At 54.1% G+C, this 21551-nt stretch overlaps 1 protein-coding gene across 1 annotated transcript; it reads left to right on the top strand.

The window, feature by feature from the left end:
- The first annotated feature begins 10410 nt into the window (after positions 1-10410).
- On the top strand, positions 10411-20501 carry UNC93B1 (unc-93 homolog B1, TLR signaling regulator). Its single transcript, XM_070783153.1, has 11 exons — positions 10411-10571; positions 10727-10868; positions 11453-11606; positions 14289-14450; positions 14660-14792; positions 15134-15227; positions 15766-15890; positions 16342-16524; positions 17348-17621; positions 18742-18860; positions 19723-20501. The coding sequence occupies exons 1-11, from the start codon at positions 10476-10478 to the stop codon at positions 20056-20058; spliced, it is 1818 nt and encodes a 605-aa protein (XP_070639254.1). The 5' UTR covers positions 10411-10475; the 3' UTR covers positions 20059-20501.
- Positions 20502-21551: the final 1050 nt, after the last annotated feature.

Here is a 21551-nt window from a genome sequence, read left to right as displayed (position 1 = left end):
CGTGGCTCGGCATGTGACAGCCCTGCCCTGCTGCCTGGAGCTGAGCCAGGCAGAGGCAGAGCCAGCGGCAGGCGGGGCAGGGCTGGAGCTGAGCCTGGCAGTGGTCAGCCTGGAACCAGGCCCAGAGAGGGGCAGTCACTGATCTAAGGCCACACAGCAAATCAGGGACCCACCTGGGGAGACACTGGTGGGTGGCAGGGGTATTGCAGGATCCTGAGGGGCCCCTCCCTGACCGGGGATCCCTCCTGCAGGGGTTACCCCTGAACTTGTCACGAATTCAGCCTGGGAAGTCCCCAGAGAGGACTGTCCTCCTGGCACAAGGGTCCTTACCTGGCCTGGGAGTGAAGCTCCCTGAGTCCTAAGGGGCACTGCCCCCTGGGGAGGAACAGGGGGCAACCCCCTCCCCTCTCTGGGTTGGATGCCTCGTGTTGATCCTTAAAGCTCCAGGGGCTCAGTGGGACCTGGGGTTACACCCTTGTCCCAGAGAGCTTGGGATAAATGGGGAGATATTGCCAAGGTACTACTGGGAGCCATTCTTGGAGCCAGTCTGGTGGTGCCAGGGTCTTCTGAGGACCCAGGTCAGCCGGTGGAGTGGGTTTTGGGGGAGCACAGAGGTCAGCGGCTGGCGGTGGGGGGCACATCTGACCAGCCGGGCCCTGCCCTTCTGCAGCTCCTCTGGGTTTCAGATTGCAGATCTGGATGAAAAGGCCCTTGTGATCGTCACCTTTGGGCTCCCTCTCTGGGCAGAGAGATGGGGGAAGGTGAGCAGGTCATGGGCTAAGGCATCACGTTCATTCATTCATTCATTCATTCTGTCCCTCACCTGATGAGCCTGGCTCACAGAGCCTCAGATCCGAGCATCTGACCACCTGGCCTGCTGACGGATACAGGCTCCCCAGGTGATCTTAAGCAAGTCTCAACCCCTCTCCAGGCCTCTGTTTCCTCCCCCTAAAACGGGGTTGATGCTCTCTGCCTCACGGGGCTGCTGTGAGGGTGAAATCCAAGCACGTCTGGAAAGCCCCCAGTAGACAGCAGGTTCTCAGTAGATATGAAGGATTTTCTGCCCCTTTCTCCACACTCCTAAGGGAGTGGCCACCCCAGGCCTTGTCCCTGGGGTCCTGCTCCCAGCTTTGAAGGCAGGACCTGTCTACGCCCCGGCAGCCACCTCCATGGAGGCCAGTGTGACCCTGGGGGGCAGTCACAGGCCACTGGGGTGCAGTACCCAGCATACAGTCGGCGCTCATTTGTGTGCTCACTTAGCAAAGCTTCACTAACACATGACACAGACTCTCATATAATTCTCAGACGTGTGGTCTGAACTTCACAGACGAGACAACAGACTCAGAGACGGCCAGTGGCTGGGCCAGGGCCACACAGACGGACAAGCAGGGATTCTAACGCAGCCAGGTCAGGGTGCCCAGCCCTCGGCGTCTCCGGGGGCCCCGCTGTCTTGCCTAGGAGCCGAGTGGGGTCACCCCCACTCCCAGGAGCCTTCGGGTCTCAGGCGAAAGCAGCATTGATCCTGGACACTTGCTGTGTCAGGCGCTGGGCAGGGTCTTTAGCACATCCCAGCTCGGGGCCTCCCAATAGCTTGTGACAATCGTCATCCCCGTGGTTCTTAGTGTTTTTTATGATTTGTTAAAATAATTATTTTAATCAATTTTGTTGGCTGCACAGGGTCTTAGGTGCAGCGTGCGAAGATCTTCAATCTTTGTCTAGGCGTGTAAGAGCTAGCCCCCTGACCTGGGATCCAACCAGGCCCCCCTCCACTGGAAGTGTGGAGTCTTAATCACTGAACCCCTAGGGAAGTCCTCCCATGCTTTTTAGTTTTAAAAAATGGCAAAAATCTGCCTCAAGGCCACAGAAGCAGTGTTAGGGGAATCAGCAGTGGACCCTGAGTGCTCTTTTGAATTCAATGTAGGGGTGACGCTTCACGCGACCTCTGGAGCTGTTTCAGGGTGTTCGAATCAGGAATAATGTGTATGCCTCCTGTTTGCTTTTCTGTGAGGAGCATCTATTATTTTCAAATGATAACAAAAATAGATCCTAGTACAGAAAAAATTGGACCTTCCCAAGTGTCTCAACAGTAAAGAATCCACCTGCAGTGCAGGAGCCGCAGGAGACTAGGGTTCAATCCCTGGGTCGGGAAGATCCCCTGGAGGAGGGCATGCCAACCCACTCCAGTATTCTTGCCTGGAGAATCCCATGGACAGAGGAGACTGGTGGGCTACAATCCATGGGGTCACAAAGAGTCAGGCATGACCGAGCGACTTAGCACGCACGCATGCACAACTTGGGACATTTGAATTTGTACTCTTTATGTCTGTGTTTTTTTAAAAAGTTTTGTTATTTAGATGTAAATATATTTTCTTTTCACTTTTAATAGGATTAAGTTGTTGTTCAGTCACTAAGTCATGTCTGACTGTTTGTGACTCCATGGACTCAGCCCACGAGGCTCCTCTGTCCATGGGTTTTCCCAGGTAAGAATCCTGGAGTGGGCTGCCATTTCCTTCTCCAGGGGATCTTCCTAACCAGGGATCGAACCAGCGTCTCTTATTGGCAAGCAGATACTCTACCACTGAGCCACCAGGGAGGCCTGATAGGATTAGGATAGTGTCATTAACCACTGGGCGCTATAAAGTCAGATTTGGAAATGAGCTACCATGACCCCCCCTCCCCAAAATGTTCTGAAATGAATCGATCTTAAGAAAGTAATTCAAAAGTAAAAGCTACCAAAATCACAGAAGGAGTCCACATGTAACAAGAACTCCAAGACTTAATTAAATATTTCTGGGACCCTACACTGTACAGTAACCTATATTTTAGGTGTGGACTGAGATCCCACATAAAACAAGCAATATTGCCGAAAGCCAGCATCTAAGAAGTGATGCCAGGGACTTTCCTGGCAGTCCAGTGGTTAAGACTGTGCTTCCAACGCAGAGGGCGTGGGTGTGATCCTTGGTTGGGGAACTGAGACCCCACATGCTGTGTGGCAAGGCCCAAAAAATAAATATATAAATAAAAGAAGAAGTAGCTTCCAGTGGTGCTCAGCACGAGGAGGCGGGGGGACCCACTTGTATAGGCAAACCACCCACTTCCTAGAGCAATGTCCTTGATCTCCTCCTACCTTCTGTTTGCTTTCTGGATGATTTGTAAAATACACTCCATCTGATTACATCTTGGGGGTCCCTCCTGGTGAGAGATACACAGCCCAGGGGTGTCTGCCCATGAGCATGTAAGCCCACCCAGGTGACCTTTACCCTTTCTTAGAGGACACACATCCGCTCTGGGTAAATACCGGGCCACCTGGAACCTCAAAATGTGAATGGTGAGTTCTTGGCCGGAGGGAGCTTCCAGAGACTGCATCTCAGAGCTTCCCAGCCCCTTCAGAGGTCACCCCATCTTCCCTTTGTCCCTTTATAGGAATTATTTGGGTTTGTCCTTTTCCCAACACAGTGACAACTAAATATCTCCCCTGTCCAGCCTCTCTCTAAGAGCCCCTGGGTCTGGGGCACTGCCCTTCCCTTTCCATGGGTGTGATAGAAGAAATGTTCACAGACTGAGGTTGAGGGAATTCATTCTGCCTTATCCATGAGTTAACCTGAATTTGGTGCTAACTAGAACAGCCTGCTCGTGGCCTGTCAAACACTGCGCATTCGCTTCAGTCATTAAACAAAAGGGCGCATTGACCAGAAGAACGTCCACGTTAAAAATGAAGGTGATGCGCCTCTCTTCCTGGGATGTCCATGCTGGTAACCCTTTCAGTGATAAGACTCCGTTTCCAGGCGCCAAGGCCATACTGACTTACTGTATTCACCCTGATTTGTTTTCTGTGAAGGAACCCTGAAGGAACGTCTCCCTGACTTGTTTGATATTCTGTGTTCTGATAAGACATAAAACTGTGCTGAAAACCCTGTTTCTCTGAAGCAGTTCCTCAGAGTAACCTGAGAGGCTGTCTTTGGGGCTATAGTCCTTAGTTTGGCTCAAATAAAGCCCTTTTCTATTCCTATTGCGGGTGGTTTACTGACTATTTTCATCCACAGCTGTCACTCTGCTCTCACCCCTAAGTTCTGCTCAGTCTCTAAAATTCCTCTCCTCCCCCAGCCACCAGCTAGCCCCCCTCCATCCTGTTTTCAGTCGTCGGAGGCCTTTTTCACTTATGCCTGTTTTCCAAGGGAGGAAATATTGGGGGTGAGTGGAAATGAGGCAAAGGGACTTCCCGCACTAACACCCAGAGAAGACCGGGCACCCTGGGGATCCCCCTGCATGGTGAGAGGGCCTGTCTCCCACCCTTCCGCCCTGGCTCGTCTGGGGTTTTCAGTTCTCTGTCCAAGGAACTGGAGGAGTCTGGTACCCTTGGCTGAGTGATTTCTTCCCTTAATTGCTTCAAGTGCAGAAGGTGGCAGACAGGAAGGTTATTAGCAGACCACAGATGCTAGTCTCCACCCAGTCCAAGGGCCCTCCTTCTGATATGGGTTTAGGAGGGTGCGCTCCTAGGAGCCGACAAAGGTCCGTGTAGTCAAAGCTATTGTTTTTCCAGTAGTCGTGTGTGGATGTGAGAGCTGGACCATAAAGAAGGCTGTGCTGAAGAATTGTAGTGCTGGAAAAGACGCTGGAGAGTCCATTGGACTACAAGGAGATCAAATCAGTCAATCTAAAGGAAATCAACCCTGAATATTCATTAGAAGGACTGATGCTGAAGCTGGAGCTCCAATATTTTGGCCATCTGATCCAAAGAGCTGACTCATTGGAAAAGACCCTGATGCTGGGCAAGATTGAAGGCAGGAGGAGAAGGGGATGACAGATGATGAGATAGTTAGATGTCATCACAGACTCAATGGACATGAATCTGAGCAAACTCCAGGAGACAGTGAAGGACAGGGAAGCCTGGTGCACTGTAGTCCATGGGGTCGACTTAGCGACTGAATAACAACAACAAAATTTCTTCTAGTGGTGGGATAACTCAGATCTATTCTCTCAGTAGGTTTAATATTTATAATACAGTTTTGTTGTGTATAGTCCTTGTACAGTGTATTAGGTCCCCAGGCTTTATTTATCTACTAGGCATGAGTGCGTTCCTTCAACATTTCTCCCATACCTCATCACCTGCCCTTGCTAATCACCATCCCACTCTGTTTTTTCAGATTCTTTCTTTTTTTTTTAAGATTGTACGTAGAAGAGACATTATCCTTCTTTGACTCAGCTCACTTAGCATAAGCTCAGAATCCATCCATGTTGTCACAAATGGCAAGATTCTCTTTTTTCTTCTCACGACGGAACAGTATTCCATTGTATGTGTCTACTGCATCTTTATCCACACTCATCCATGGATGGACACAGGTGGCTTCCGTATCTCGACTGTTCTGAATAAAGCTGCAATCACACGGGAGCGCAGATATCTCTCTGATGTTCTGTTTCGTTTTCTTTGGATAAATATCCAGAAGTGGATTTGTTGGGTCACACGGTGGTTCTGTTTTTAATTTTTTTGTGGAATCTCCAGATGGTTTTCCACAATGGCTAGGCCACCAAGAGGGCACAAAGAGAACCAGAGGGTTCTCTTTTCTCCGCATCCTCTCCAGCACCAGTCATCTCTTGATGATAGCCGTTCTTACAGGTGTGAGGTGATATCTTACCTTGCGCTTTTGATTTGCATTTCCCTGGTGACGCAACGCTGTTGATGAAAAGATGCACAACCTCAAAGTTGAAAGGTATGTTTTATTCAACAGACCTGCTGCGGACTTAAGCCTGGGAAGCAGCCTCTCAAATAAGCTCTGAGGGAACGCTCTGAAGAGGTCAGGGAGAAGCTACGATATATAGGAGATTATGCGACAAAAACCACGGAGCGGGAACATCAGAATATTACTGTTACAATAATGAAAGAAAATCAGACATGCCAAAGTTAATGAATTTAGTGCTTTTCTAGGTATGGGAAGCAAGAATCTAAGCTTAGTGAAATCATTCCTTTCATTCGCCCCTGAACTATCCAGGGCCAGCATCCTTCTTTTCCCCATCCTGACTCTCCTCGGGGAGTACAGTCCGGGGCTGCTGCAGTGACTGAGGGCAGCAGCATCCTTTATTTACTGATATGGCAGGTGACATTCTTCATCTACAGAGCACTTTTTGTGCTGTTGGCCATTTGTATGTCTTCTTTAGAAAAAAAAAAAAAGTCCATTTAGCTCCTGGGTTTTTTTTTGGGGGGGGGCGGATTCAAAGCATATGGGATTTTAGTTCCCCAGACAGGGATTGGACCTGCACCATCTGCATTCGAAGCACGGAGTCTTAATCACTGCCAGGGAAGTCTCCCCTACCCATTTTTAAACTGGTTTTTGTTGTTGCTGTTATTGAGTTGTATGAGTTCTTTATGAATTATGGATATGAACCCCTTATCAGATGCACAATTTGAAATAATTCTCCAACATTCCATCAGTTCAGTTCAGTTCAGTCGCTCAGTCGTGTCCGACTCTTTGCGACCCCATGAACTGCAGCACACCAGGCCTCCCTGTCCATCATCAACTCCCAGAGTCCATCCAAATCCATGTCCATTGCGTCGGTGATGCCATCCAACCATCTCATCCTCTGTCATCCCCTTCTCCTCCTGCCTTCGATCTTTCCCAGCATCAGGGTCTTTTCAAATGAGTCAGCTCTTCGCATCAGGTGGCCAAAGTATTGGAGTTTCAGCTTCAACATCAGTCCTATCAATGAACACCCAGGACTGATCTCCTTTAGGATGGACTGGTTGGATCTCCTTGCTGTCCATGGGACTCTCAAGAGTCTTCTCCAACACCACAGTTCAAAAGCATCAATTCTTCGGTGCTCAGCTTTCCTTATAGGCCAACTCTCACATCCATACACGACTACTGGAAAAACCACAGCCTTGACTAGACGGACCTTTGTTGGCAAAGTGATGTCTCTGCTTTTTAATCTGCTGTCTATATTGGTCATAACTTTCCTTCTAAGGAGCAAGCATCTTTTAATTTCATGGCCGCAATCACCATCCCCAGTGATTTTGGAGCTCAGAAAAATAAAGTCAGCCACTGTTTCCGCTGTTTCCCCATCTATCTGCCTTGTTAATTTATTATTTTATTTTTTTGGCTGCACTGGGTCTTTGTTGCTGTGCATGTTTCTCTAGTTGCTGTGGGCGGGAGTTACTCTCGAGTTATGGTGCTCAGGCTTCTCCTTATGGTGAAAGTCGCTCAGTCATGTCTGACTCTTTGCGACCCCACAGACTATACAGTCCGTGGAATTCTCCAGGCCAGAATACTGGAGTGGGTAGCCTTTGCCTTCTCCAGGGGATCTTCCTGACCAGGGACTGAACGCAGGTCTCCCGCATCGCAGGCAGATTCTTTACCAGCTGAGCCCCCGGGGAAGCCCTCTCCTTGTGGTGGCTTCTCTTATTTCGGAGCATGGGCTCTGGAGCACGCAAGCAGTTTTCAGTAGTGCTGGCGCTCAGGCTTAGCTGCCCCCTCAGCACATGGAATCTTCCTGGACCAGAGATCAAGACTGTGCCCCTGCAGTGGCAGGAGGATTCTTAACCACTGGATCACCAAGGTAGTCTTTTGGGTGCCTTTTTATTTTAATGGTTTCTTTTGCAGTGTTTAGTTCAGTTCAGTCGCTCAGTCGTGTCCGACTCTTTGTGACCCCATGGACTGCAGCACGCCAAGCTTCCCTGTCCATTACCAACTCCCAGAGCTTACTAAAACTCCTGTCGATTGAGTTGGTGATGCCATCCAACCATCTCATCCTCTCTTATCCCCTTCTCCTCCTGCCTTCAATCTTTCCCAGCATCAAGGTCTTTTCTAATGAGTCAGTTCTTTGCATCAGGTGTAGAAACTTTAAAGTTGATATAGTCCTACCTGTTGATTTTTTTTCTTTTGTTGTTTGTGCTTTTGATGTCCTAACTGAGACATCATTGCAAGACCCATATTGAGAAGCTACTATTTTTTTTTCAAGCTTTAAACTTTTTGTTTTGTATTGGGGATATAGCCGATTAACAATGCTGTGGCAGTTTCAGGCGACCAAGTAAGCAACTCAGCCATACGTACACAGTATCTTTTCTCTCCCAACCTCACTCCCATCCAGGCTGGCATATAACATTAAGTAGAGTTGCATGTGCTATGCAGTAGGTCCTTGTTGGTTATCTATTTTGAATATAGAAGTGCGTACATGACTCTCAGGAGCTACTACATTTTCTTCTAGGAGTTTTATTAGGTATTAGGTTATTAGATACTTTGTGTCTTTGCCTACAAATACCCATATAGTCAAAGCTATGTTTTTTCTAGTAGTCGTGTATGGATGTGAGAGCTGGACAATCAAAAAAGGCTGAGAGCCAAAGAATTGATATCTTTGAACTTTGGTGTTGGAGAAGACTCTTGAGAGTCCCTTGGACAGCAAGGAAATCAAACCAGTCCATCCTAAAGGAAATCAACCCTGAATATTCATTGGAAGGACTGAGCTGAAGTGGAAACTCCAATACTTTGACCATCTGATGTGAAGAGTCGGCTCATTGGAAAAGACCCTGATCCTGGGCAAGATTGAAGGCAGGAGGAGAAGGGGATGACAGAGGATGAGATGGTCAGATGGCATCACCAACTCAATGGACATGAGTTTGAGCAAACTCTGGGAGATGGCGGTGGACAGGGAAACCTGGTGTGCTGCAGTCCATGGGGTTGCAAAGAGTCAGATGTGACTGAGCAACTGAAGAATAATGTGTTTGATCCATTTCAAGTTAATTTCTGTGAGCACCTTCAGAGGGAGGTCCAATTTCATTTTGAGCATGTAGTTATCCAGTTTTCCCAACACCATCTGTTGAAGAGACTATCCTGGAACCAATATTTTTAAAAGCTTTCCAGATATTTCTAACCAGGCAGATATCCAGAGCTGTGGAGTGTCACCTCCAGCAAAGCAGAAATTTCCTGGGCTCTCACTGAAGCCCCGGACCCAGTGTCCAGTCAGAAGTGGGCAGGAGGCTCTGAACCCTGCTACAGTGTGGTGCTGGGGGTGGTCACCCTACTGCAGTCCAGCAGCCCCCACAACCTTCTGTCTCCCAATGACCCTGCAAAAGGAAGCTCAGGGTGAGTGGGAGGTGGGTGTGGGCTGCCAAGGCCTCTGTTGGGAGCTTCTCCCGGGTGCTGTGGGGACTCTTTGAAGTGAAGTGTTAGTCGCTCAGTCATGTCCGACTCTTTGGGACCCCATGGACAGTAGCCCACCAGGCTCCTTTGTCCATGGAATTTTCCAGGCAAGAATACTGGATTGGGTTGCCATTTCCTTGGCATTGCCAAGATTCCAGGGGATCTTCCTGACCCAAGGATTGAACCCTTGTCTCCTGCATTGCAGGAAGATTCTTTACCAACTGAGCCACCAGGGAATCCTTGGGGGGCTCTTTGGTGACCTGCAAACACATCAGATGGGGCCTGGAGATGGGATAGGGATGACAGTGGGAAGGCTGAGGGGAGCTTGTTATGGTCCTGCACCTTCCTAAGGCTTTGCATTAACCCAGCAACCCCGAAATAGCCCATTGAACCCTTTGAGCTGAGTATCCCCTGGTTTGTTGTTGTTCTGTCGCTCAGTCATGTCCAACTCTTTGCAACCACATGGATTGCAGCATGCCAGGTTTCCTGGTCTTTCACCAACTCCCGGAACTTGCTCAAACTCATGTCCATCGCATCGGTGATGCCATCCAACCATCTCATCCTCTGTCATCCCCTTCTCCTCCTGCCTTCAATCTTTCCTAGCATCAGGGTCTTTCACATCAGGTGGCCAAAGTATTGGAGTTTCAACTTCAGCATCAGCCCTTCCAATGAATATTCAGGACTGATTTCCTTTAGGATGGACTGGTTTGATCTCCTTGTAATCCAAGGGACTCTCAGCAGTCTTCTCCAACACCAGAGCTCAAAAGCATCAGTTCTTCCCTCCTCAGCCTTCTTTACGTCCAACTCTCACATCCATTCAGGACTACTGGAAAAACAGTAGCTTTGACTAAACAGACCTTTGTCAGCAAAGTGATGTCTCTGCTTTTTAATCCCTGGTTTACAGGTGAGGAAACAGAGTCACAGAGAAGTGGAGTTAATCTCCAGAGTCACAACACAGGGAAGTGGCAGAGTGGGGATTCGAACTATCACCTCCCATCCCTGAGGCCACTGAGGGACACGTGAGCGCTCCCCTACACACACAGACACGCACAGAGACATAGAAATAGACACAACGGACACGCAGACACATACAGACACACACACACACACACACACACACACACACACACACACACCCACACCCACACCCACACACACACACACACACACACACACACACACACACACACACACACACCCACACCCTTGCCGGCCACGCCTCCAGCCGCGCAGGGCCTCCCCTAGGGCAGGAGGTGGCCCGGGGGCGGGGCGCGGCAGGTCCCGGCGCCGGGAGGAAGTGCCGGCCCCTTGCCTGACTCCCGGGCGAGTCCTCCCGCGGGTCGGGCCATGGAGGCGGAGCCGCCCCTCTACCCGGTGGCGGGGGCCGCGGGGCCGCAGGGCGATGAGGACCGGCTCGGGGTTCCCGACGGGCCCGAGGCCCCGGTGAGCGGGGACGCGGATGGCGTCGGGGCGCGGGCACCGGGAGGACCTGGGACTCCCCGGCGGGAGTGGGATGCAGCCCCGGGAGCCGGGGGCGGCGGGGCTGGACGCGGGAGCGGCCGGGATGCGCCTTTGCGAGCGGCCGTGGTGCCCCGCAGCTGGACGAGCTGGTGGGCGCGTACCCCAACTACAACGAGGAGGAGGAGGAGCGCCGCTACTACCGCCGCAAGCGGCTCGGCGTACTCAAGAACGTGCTGGCGGCCAGCGCGGGCGGCATGCTCACCTACGGCGTCTACCTGGGTAGGTGGCCGGCGGCGCGCCCCGCTGCGGCGTGCTGGGCCCCGGGCCCGGCGAGGAGGCACGGCCCGCGGGCTCCGCGCAGGGACCCAAGGCTCCCCCCACCTCCCCTCCTCCGGCTCCGTCTGCGGACCTGAGGTTTCTCACGGAAAGAGAAACCTCGGCCTCCCTTCCTCTTTCACTTCTCAATCTGCGCCCTCGCAGATGCAGCTGCGGCGCCCCCTCAGTGGGTGCGTCCCCGGGCGGGGGGGCGGGGACGGCCTCGGCCCTTGAGAGTGTGTGGGCGGCGGGCTGGGAGCCCTGGGCGGGTCTGCTGCCATCCTGAGTGGGGGGGCGGCAGGGCATGGGGGCGCTGGGGTCCGAAAGTCCTGCAAAGCGACGCAGGGGAGGGGATCTAGATTCAAGTTACCATCGTTGCCACTGGCAGTGGCACGCTCGTCCAGTCTGGGCCACCCCGCTGTCCTGGGCATTGGAGTTAGTGATCCCTTTGGTGCCTGGAGCTCCCTGCCCGGCTTTGCGTTCCCGCCTCTGCTTGGTTTCCCCCAGAGCCAGGCGGCCCCCTACATGCCCGCTCCCTGCCCCCTCAGGCCTCCTGCAGATGCAGCTGATCCTGCACTATGATGAGACCTACCGTGAGGTGAAGTACGGCAACATGGGGCTGCCCGACATCGACAGCAAGATGCTGATGGGTATCAACGTGACGCCCATCGCCGCCCTGCTCTACACGCCCGTGCTCATCAGGTGCACCGTGGCGTCCCTGCCAGGGCCCGGCTGCCCCCACTCCGACCTTGAAGGGGTGCAAGGGCTGTTGGACACCGGGGTCTCCAGCTGCCCTGGTGTTCCTGGGGGGTGGGGAGAGGCCTTGCTGACCTGGAGAAGGAGTGAAACCCAGGTTTGGGGAAGAAACAGGAGCTTTGCCCTGGGACACCGTGGGTCTCAAGCAACAGGAATTCGCTCTGGCTCCTTCCCTCAGCTTGCCCGTACCCCACGTGGCATCATTCTTGTGCCCTGCTTTGTGGCCTGGGGCCACAATGACCTTATGAGGTCAGGGCTGTGGCGTTTCTGGAAAGAATCTGATCAGCTAGCAAAGCCCAGGGACGCACCCCAGGACCCATCAGGGTGGCAGTGTTGAAGGACATCGCTCACTGCAAAGGGCATGGTTGGCCAGGTGCCCTGGGGGCGTCTACTCCAGACCTGCGCCTTACTGGCATCCAGGGCTGTCTCCGGGCCCTCCACCAGAACCTAACCACCAAGTGGTAGGTCTGTGTTCAGATGGGACCCAGAGATCAGTGCATACACTGGATCTGTTCCCCTGTCTTTCCAAAACAAAAGCAACCCCCGCCCCACCCCAGCTCCTGGACTGTTTCCTTGTCTTAAAACTAAAAAGAGAGAGGTGGTGAGGGAGAGAGAGAGGCTGAGAAAGAAAGGAAGGAAGGAAGGAAGAAAACCTCCTAGGATAAACGTTCAGAACTGCCCTGACTAGGTCAGAAGCATATAAAAGGCTTTATGGCTCTTGAAACCTATCGCTATTATTCACAGGAACCTCCTTTCATTTCCTTTGTGCTGGGCACTTTATAAGCATATTGCATTCCCTACAAGCCAAGGTGGATGCTCTAATCTTAGACACAGGGAGACCAAGAGATTGAACCCATTCCCACAGGCAGAAGTGCAGACTGAAAGTCTGAACCCAGGCAGAGTGACTCGGAACCCCCATGCTTTCCCTACCCCCATACTCCCGGGTGGACTTTCCAAAGGACTGTGCCACCTGCCTGAGCACTGACTGTCATTTTTAAAATCACAGCCTCATCAGCAATGAGTGTTAGTATTTTTACTTTTTTTCAGTTTCAGAATGTATAGTGCAGTTTCGGTGCCCTTCCCCAAATAGATTAGAGGAGAATGGCACCCCACTCCAGTACTCTTGCCTGGAAAATCCCACAGACAGAGGAGCCTGGTGGGCTGCAGTCCATGGGGTCGCTAAGAGTAGGACACGACTGAGCGACTTCACTTTCACTTTTCAATTCCATGCATTAGAGAGGAAATGGCAACCCACTCCAGTGTTCTTGCCTGGAGAATCCCAGAGACTGGGGAGCCTGGTGGGCTGCCATCTATGGGGTCGTATAGAGTCTGACACGACTGAAGCGACTTAGCAGGAGCAGCAGCAGCCTGCCTATTTATTAGATGGCAGTTCAGTTCAGTGCAGTCGCTCAGTTGTGTCCGATTCTTTGTGACCCTGTGGACTGCAGCATGCCAGGCCTCCCTGACCATCACCAACTCCAAGCTTACTCAAACTCCTGTCCATTGGGTCAGCGATGCCATCCAACCGCCTCATCCTCTGTCATCCCCTTCTCCTCCTGCCCTCAATGTTTCCCAGGATCAGAATCTTTTCCAATGAGTCGACTTTTTCGCATCAGGTGGCCAAAAGTATTGGAGCTTCAGCTTCAGCATCAGTCCTTTCATTGAATATTCAGGGTGGATTTCCTTTAGGATGGACTAGTTTGATCCTAGGTGTGTGACCACCCTATCATGGTTATCTAGGTCATTAAGACCTTTTTTGTATAGTTCTGTGTATTCTTGCCACCTCTTCTTAATCTCTTCACAAGCAAGTATACTCCAATTAAAAAAAAAAAAAGAGCCAGGAAGACCCTGTTGTAGAAGAGAAAGCAATTGTATCAGAAAATCAGAGTCACTGAACTTTGAGCTTGCTGGAAACTCAGATAAAGGAAATAATGAGCACAAATACTCAAAACAAACAAACAAAAACCAAAACAAAGCTAATCCCGGGATCAGAAGGGTGGTGTCTAACCTGATCAGCCTCCGCGCCCTGAGTGGGCCCTTGTCCTGTCCTTCGTCAACCCCTTCCTAATATGATGTGACATTTTCCAAGAGCCAGTGAGGCTGATGTTCTAGGAGCCAGTGAAGAGGAAACTTCCCAACTGACCACGCTGGACTGAAAGGGCAAAGTGCAGAGGGGATGGGGCGCCAGGGCTCTCTCCGTGGTCCTCAGTTTCCTCCACCCAGTTTCCTGGGACAAGTTCCTCGGACATTCGCTTGGGTCCTGCATGTGGGTGGAGGAGGGGCCTCGGTAGTCAGCCCAGAACACAGATGAGGGCTTCTTGTGTCCAAGGGCCACTGTCTCCTGATACCCTCTCCCTGCTTTATCTCCTCCATCCCTGCAGTGGCCATGAGAAGCTTGCAGCTGGGGTACGGCGCACATTACATCTGTGTGGTTACAGTGGCTCACCTGAGGCCACCAGCAAGTCCGTATCTCTGAGACTCTAGTTCAGGTCCCTCGATTCCAAGGCCAGGGGTCTCTCCCCACCTCAGCCAGCCTCAGGAGCTGAGACCCAGAGTTGTGGCCCTGTGGTTTTGGGCTGAGGCCCTCTGGGTAGCCTGTGGTGCCAGCATCCTTCCTCCCACTTGCAGGTTCTTTGGCACCAAGTGGATGATGTTCCTGGCTGTGGGCATCTACGCCCTCTTCGTCTCCACCAACTACTGGGAGCGCTACTACACGCTTGTGCCCTCAGCTGTGGCCCTGGGCATGGCCATTGTGCCTCTTTGGGCCTCCATGGGCAACTACATCACCAGGTGAGTCTGGTGGACAGCAGGGTAGAAGACCGGGGACCCAACAGAGTTGTATTGTCCACCTCAGCTGGGGGACCTTAGGCCAGCCTTATTTGCCCTCTGGGCCTCAGTTTCCCCATTGGTGGGACACAGGCCGGGTAGCACATATGCCTGGGTGCTACCCGGCTGGCTGACGTAGGGCGGGGGAGAGCCTTCTCTCCTTTGTGGTCCAGGATGGCCCAGAAATACTACGAGTACTCCCACTACAAGGAGCAGGATGAGCAGGGCCCCCAGCAGCGCCCACCACGGGGCTCCCATGCACCCTACCTCCTGGTCTTCCAAGCCATCTTCTACAGCTTCTTCCACGTGAGTGCCATGCATGGGGACCCTGGAGGCAGGCTATTACAGGCCCAGAATCACATATTGCAGCCCATCCCAGTCTTTCCAGCCCTCTAGTCCACAGCCCTTTCTTAGGCCAACCCTTGCTTGCTTACCTCTAGTGACAGAGACCTCATCACCTCACTGTCCATGGTGCTGACGAGGAGGAAGTCCTCCTGCATCGGGCACCCCCACCATTGGACTGCCCCCCAGAGATGGGAGGGCCCCTGTCCTCCCAAGACTGTGCCCAGACCCCTCCCAGACGGTGCCTGTCCTCTCCACCTGGTTCCATGCCCCGCACCTGACCCACACCACTCTCCTGCCCACAGCTGAGCTTCGCCTGCGCCCAGCTGCCCATGATCTACTTCCTGAACCACTACCTTTATGACCTGAACCACACGCTGTTCAACGTGCAGAACTGTGGTTAGTGCTCAGGGGGGTGGGTTCCCTAAGGTCTGCTTGCCTCCCCTGCTGAGTCACCCGGCAGACACTGGGCCCTCAAGGGCAGAAAGGATGCCCTTGCTCACAGGAACCAGAGCTGAGAGCCTGCCATCACAGCTCTGGTGATTGGGAAAAGCAAAGGGCCTTGTTCTTAGGACATCTGACTCAACCTGGGGTCAGGGTAGGGTGCATCCGGGAAGGCTGCCTAGAGGAGGTCCATCTGGGCTGAGGCTGCCTGTGGAATCTCAGGATCAAGTATACCCTCAATGCAGGGAGATGTATGGAGGTGGGAGGTGGGCTGGCAACCTGGGGAGAGGTACTTTCAGCCCCCTTGGCCCTCACCTCCAAAGGGCTTTCCCAAGGAACCCTGCCTTTGCAGGCACGGATCCTCAGCCACCCCTCTAACCCTCCCCTCACCCATCTGCTTGGTCTCATTTCTTTATGGCTGAGTTGCCAGTGTGCCCTGCTCCCTGCCTCACGATGCATCGCCCCCCCCCCCCGCCCCCTTCCCCTTTCTCAGGCACTAACAGCCAGGGCATCCTCCTCGGCTTCAACAAGACGGTTCTGCGAACGCTACCGCGGAGCCGAAACCTCATTGTGGTGGAGAGCGTGCTCATGGCGGTGGCCTTCCTGGCCATGCTGCTGGTGCGGCCCGGGGTGGGGGTGTGGCAGGGTCAGGTCTGGGGCCCTTGGCGGGGAGAGAGGCGGCTTCGTCTGGTCTGGAGTCAGGGCTAAGTCCTCGGGAGGGGACCTGAGCCTATGCGCTGGGCTTGAGGCTCGGAGGCGTGGCCGATGCCTGTGGACTGAGAGAGGAGTTGGAATGCCAGAGGCCAGTGAGAGAGGGTCCAGGCCAGATCCGGGGTCGAGCTGGAGACAGGGTCCTGGAGGACTGGTTGTGACACCGGGCGGAACCAGAGGTGGGGGGAATGGGGGGCGGGGCGAGGGTCCGAGGTGTGGCTTCAACCTGGGGGCGGGGCCAGAAGGCGGGTCCTGGGATTTGCCGGGGGCGGGGCTGGGCTGAGGGGCGGGGCCGAGTTCAAGGGGCGGAGCCAAGGCTCCCGGCGGCCCGCCCCCTCCCTCACCTCCTGGCCCGCAGGTGCTGGGCCTGTGCGGAGCCGCATACCGGCCCACGGAGGAGATCGACCTGCGCAGCGTGGGCTGGGGCAACATCTTCCAGCTGCCCTTCAAGCACGTGCGCGACTTCCGCCTGCGCCACCTCGTGCCCTTTTTCATCTACAGCGGCTTCGAGGTGCTCTTTGCCTGCACTGGTCTCGCGCTGGTAAGTGCAGCCTGCAGAGGGTAAAGCCAGATAAAGTCCACGACATCCCGTTAAATTTGAGTTTCGGATAAACAACAACAAATAGGTTTCGAATTTATCAGTTCAGTTCAGTTCAGTTGCTCAGCCGTGTCCGCTCTTTGTGACCCCATGGACTGCAGCACGCCAGGCCTCCCTGTCCATCGCCAACTCCTGGAGTTTACCCAAACTCATGTCCATTGAGTCGGTGATGCCATCCAACCATTTCATCCGCTGTCGTCCCCTTCTCCTCCTGCCTTCAATCTTTCCCAGCATCAGGGTCTTTTCAAATTTCGAATTTATAAGTATGTGTAATAAAAACACAGTTGGCCCTCCGCATTCACAAATCCAGAGGGCCCACAGCACTGCCCCATTTTATAGAAGGGATTTAAGCATCCACAGAGGGTGTCTGCAGAGTCCTGGACCAACCCCCTGAAGACACCGAGGGACAATTGTAGGCCCAGATATTTCCCCCCCTCTCCTTTTGCCTCTCTCCCTCAATCCCCGTGTACCTTGGGAAAGTTACTTTCACCTCTCCCAGGCTGCTTCCTCATTTGTGAAGTGTCTAATGACTCACTTCCAGTTGAGACAGAACCATGCTCAGAAAGTGTTTGGTTCCACGTGGGTTCCAACCTTGGTGTCCGGGGCCACTGTCCAAGCATTTTCTCATGGTCTGTCACTAAGGAATCTTCCCAAGAGCTTTGGAGGAAGTTGGCCCTGTGGTGGCCGTTGAGAGGGTAGGATGTGGCGTAATGTGAGTCAAAGAGCCTGGGCCAGCTGACCACCAACCCCACCCCTTTCCCCCTAGGGCTACGGCGTGTGCTCGGTGGGGCTGGAACGCCTGGCATACCTCCTCGTGGCTTATAGCCTGGGCGCCTCGGCCTCCTCGGCCCTGGGCCTGCTGGGGCTGTGGCTGCCACGCCCGGTGCCCCTGGTGGCAGGGGCTGGACTGCACCTGCTGCTCACTCTCAGCCTCTTCTTCTGGGCTCCCAAGCCCCGGACCCTGCAGCACATCTGGATCCTCTACACAGTAGCCGTGCTCTGGGGTGTGGGCAGTGCCCTCAACAAGACTGGGATCAGCAGTGAGTATAGCCGTGGGCTCTGGGTAGCTGGACAGGGGATCCAGGGGCTCCTCGGGGCAGTTGTGGGAAGCACAGACATCCAAGGGACAAACTTAGGGGCGATGGACACCCTGGAGGGCTGTCATGGGGCCTGTGCACTTGCTGAGGGCAGGTGGGGATCCCTATGTTGGGGGGGGGAAGTCCATGGACACTGCAGGAACAGATGGGGGCTGTGGACACCCTCAAAGCAGGTATTGAGTCACGTGCATGGACATCCTGTCGATTTCCAGGGCAGGCATGGGATTCAGGGTGACATTGTGTGGTTCCATGAGCTGAGTATGGGGCTCTATGGACACCTCTTCAGTTCAGTTCAGTTCAGTTGCTCAGTCGTGTCTGACTCTGTAACTCCATGAACTACAGCACTCCAGGCTTCCCTGTCCATCACCAACTCCCGGAGTTTACTCAAACTCATGTCCATTGAGTTGGTGATGCCATCCAACCATCTCATCCTCTGTCATCCCCTTCTCCTCCCACCTTCAATCTTTCCCAGCATCAGGATCTTTTCCAATGAGTCAGTTCTTCGCATCAGGTGGCCAAAGTATTGGACACCTCTTAGGGACCATGTAAAAAAAACACTGGGGAGGCCTTATTTCATACTAGGAGGCAGGGTCCACCTTGGCATAGTTTCCAGAACATTGGAAACATATCAAGGTCTGTGCCCCAGAGCAGGTCCATTGCATCCCAGAAAAATAACCAGGATGTGTCCATTAGGGGGCTCACCGGAAAAGTCCCTGATGCTTGGAAAGATTGAAGGCAAAAGGAAAAGGGGTCAACAGAGGATGAAATGGTTAGTTAGCATCACTGGCTCAATGGACATGAGTTTCAGCAAACTCCGGAAGATAGTGAAGGACAGGGAAGCCTGGAGTGCTGCAGTCCACGGGATCGCAGAGTTGGAGCCGACTGAGCGACTGAACAACAACGAACCACTAGGGGGCAAGCCAGGACCGGTTTACAACAGCTTTCTAAGCGCTCTTGCCAAGGGTTAGGACCAGCACAGGGCATCTGGGGATCCCCAGAAGGAGATCCGCAGCTCTGGGCCCCACCTGGCCCCTCTCCCCTCTCTGCCCTGCCCTGTCTGCAGCACTCCTGGGAATCCTGTATGAGGACAAGGAGAGGCAAGACTTCATCTTCACCATCTATCACTGGTGGCAGGCTGTGGCCATCTTCACCGTCTACTTGGGCTCAAGCTTGCCCATGAAGGTAAGGGCCATCCCTACTCGACCCCCCTAGACAACAGATACTTTTGAGTGCCCACCCTGGCCTCACAGACCCTGAAAGGCATTCTGGGTCCAAGGGCTAGGCCCTGGGCAAAGCCCACTGGTTGGCCCCACACCCATCACTGGTTTGTTACTTACTGCACCTCCTGCCAGCCTCAGTTTACCCGTGTCTGAAAGGGTTCATAGTTTGCCCTCTCCTTGTGGGCACATCCCAGCTGCCTGGTGGGTTGTTTGGTCACCTGTTCACTAGATGTTGGGCTCTGAGCTGGATGCTGAAGGTCCCTCTCCCTTCTTGACCCTCAAGGGTCCTGGCCAACTTTAAAAACAATTTAAAAAAATACTTATTTGGCTGCACTGGGTCTTAGTTACAGCACACAGGATCTTAGTTGGAGCATGTGAGATCTAGTTCCCTGGCCAGGGATTGAACCTGGGCCCCTTGCATTGGGAGCACAGAGTCTTAGCCACTGGACTATCAGGGAAATCCCTGGCCAACTTTTTTTTTTTTAATGACAGAATAGAGAATAGCAGGGAGTATGCCTGTGAATATGTGTGAATGTACTGCCTTATAATGTAAAATTATTTCTGACTGCCTGTTACAGTCAAACTCTGTACTACCCCGGGAGGCAAAAGGATTATCATTACAGGAAGGGAAACCGAGGCCCTGAGAAGTAGGGTGGCCATAAGGGACAGAGCTGGGGTTTGGGCCTTGCCGGCAGGACGGTACCCAGAGCTTGGCTGGCCCCCAGGAGGAGGGAAGGGCAGCCGAGGAGCTGCGGCGTGCCTATCCGGGCGAGGGGCGGGGCCGGCGGCCGCGGGTCCCCTGCATTTAACCCCTGTTGGCCCAGGCTAAGCTGACGGTACTGCTGGTGACGCTGGTGGCGTCCGCAGCCTCGTACCTGTGGATGGAGCAGAAGCTGCGGCGAGGCGTGGTCCCACGCCAGCCCCGCATCCCGCGGCCCCAACACAAAGTGCGCGGCTACCGCTACCTGGAGGAGGACAACTCCGACGAGAGCGAAGCGGAGGGCGAGCGCGGCGGCTGCGGAGGTGGCGGCCGGGGGGACTGCGCGGAGGAGGAGGTGCCGCCCGCGTGGCCACGACCCGGCCCGGAACCAGCCATTCTCTACCGCCGGCCCTGTCCCTACGAACAGGCTCAGGGAGGCGATGGGCCGGAGGAGCAGTGAAGGGCCAAGCGTGATCTCCGGCCTAGGTTTAACGCGTCTCAGGTCGGGGTCCGTCTGATTCCGCGCGCCAATTTCCGGAAGGACCCTCTGCTTGCCCCGCCCCGGGTTCAGGAACGCCCCTCCCAGAGCCTGGCCACCTGGAGCTTGGGATCCTCCCCGCAGCCTCTTCCAAGGCGGACTGGGTCCTCGAGACCCCTCCGCCAGGCCCAGGGTTCAAGAGACCGCACAGCGGAAACCATCCTCCGACCTTAGGGGCCGCTCTCCACGACCCACTCCCCGGCCCCAGCCCCGGGGCAGGGACCCCGCAGTCCCGCCCTAGCTCCCGGCTCCAGAACTGGGCTGATCGATGTGTCGCCTGCTTTGCACATCCTTCCCCATGGTCCGCCGAGGTGTACGACGACTTTAAGAAAATGGGCAATAAAGAGATTTTTGTATTATCCTGATTGGGAAGCGTGTCGTGGGTGAGCAGAGATGGCCCGGCGTGTGTGGCCGGGTGACCCAGCCGACTGGGGCATTGGGGTCGCCTGCCTTGAACTGAGATTGGGGAGGGAGGGTCCCCTAAGCCCTGCTCACCAGGCTGTTCCCGCTCCTGGAGGTACCGCCTCTGCCCACAGCCGCCGGCTTTTGCCAGTTCCACCCCACCCACTCAGGACAAAGAGGCGCCTGGGGGTCGTCAGTAGGGACCTCAGGGGAGTGTGATGGGGGCAGCAAGCCCCACGTTGGGCTAGAGGAGAGGATGGAGTCCCACAGCCCAGGTCCCTCTGCCCCCTCCTCTAGCATACCCAGCCCTCCTGTTCCACCCCCATCCTTTCCTTACCCCTTGGGCCGCTTCTGCCCACAGCTCCCCAAGGGATTCCTTTTGGGGCCAAGTCCATTTCTGAGCCGTGCGCGGGTCACCCCGTGTCTAGTATGGGCCTGGGGCATTGATGTCTGAGCCCAGCTAAACTTGGCTGCTGATCTTCCGGGGTGACAGCCTACTTTGTGATGTCCATGAGGGATGGGAGGCCCCCTATCCCCCGAGGTCGCCCACCACTGTGGGGAGAGGCAACCGAGATCCTACTGTGAGGAGAGGCAAGGGGACCACAGGAGGGTCCTAGAGCCCCCAGCTGCACCCCAGGAGATCGGTACCAGCAATGCTGGAGCCAAAGCATTCCTCCTCACACCACATCCACCCCGGCTGACTCCCAGACCCTTGTCCACACCCACCTCAGCATCGGTCTCCTAGCTTCTTCCACCATGGCCCTCTCTTCTCTGCCTCCCGCAGCCCGTGCTTGAGTTTGGTTCCAGGAACCTCAGTGAGCCCTGGAGCCAGGCTCTTGACCTCAGACAGGGGGTCAGCCCGTCTGAGCCACTTTCCTCCTCTGTAAACTGTATCTGTGGTGGCACCAAGGTCCCCAGAGCCTGTAGGAGACTCACAAGGGCACAGAGGATATTTTAAATTGTCTAAAATGTGGACATCTCCCTGCTCTGAGCAAATTAACAGGTTCAGTTGG

Source organism: Bos indicus, chromosome 29 (assembly GCF_029378745.1).
Source record: "Bos indicus isolate NIAB-ARS_2022 breed Sahiwal x Tharparkar chromosome 29, NIAB-ARS_B.indTharparkar_mat_pri_1.0, whole genome shotgun sequence".
NCBI classification, from domain to species: domain Eukaryota; kingdom Metazoa; phylum Chordata; class Mammalia; order Artiodactyla; family Bovidae; genus Bos; species Bos indicus.
The sequence above is the reverse complement of the archived record's forward strand: the minus strand, read 5'-3'. Positions and strand labels throughout refer to the sequence as shown.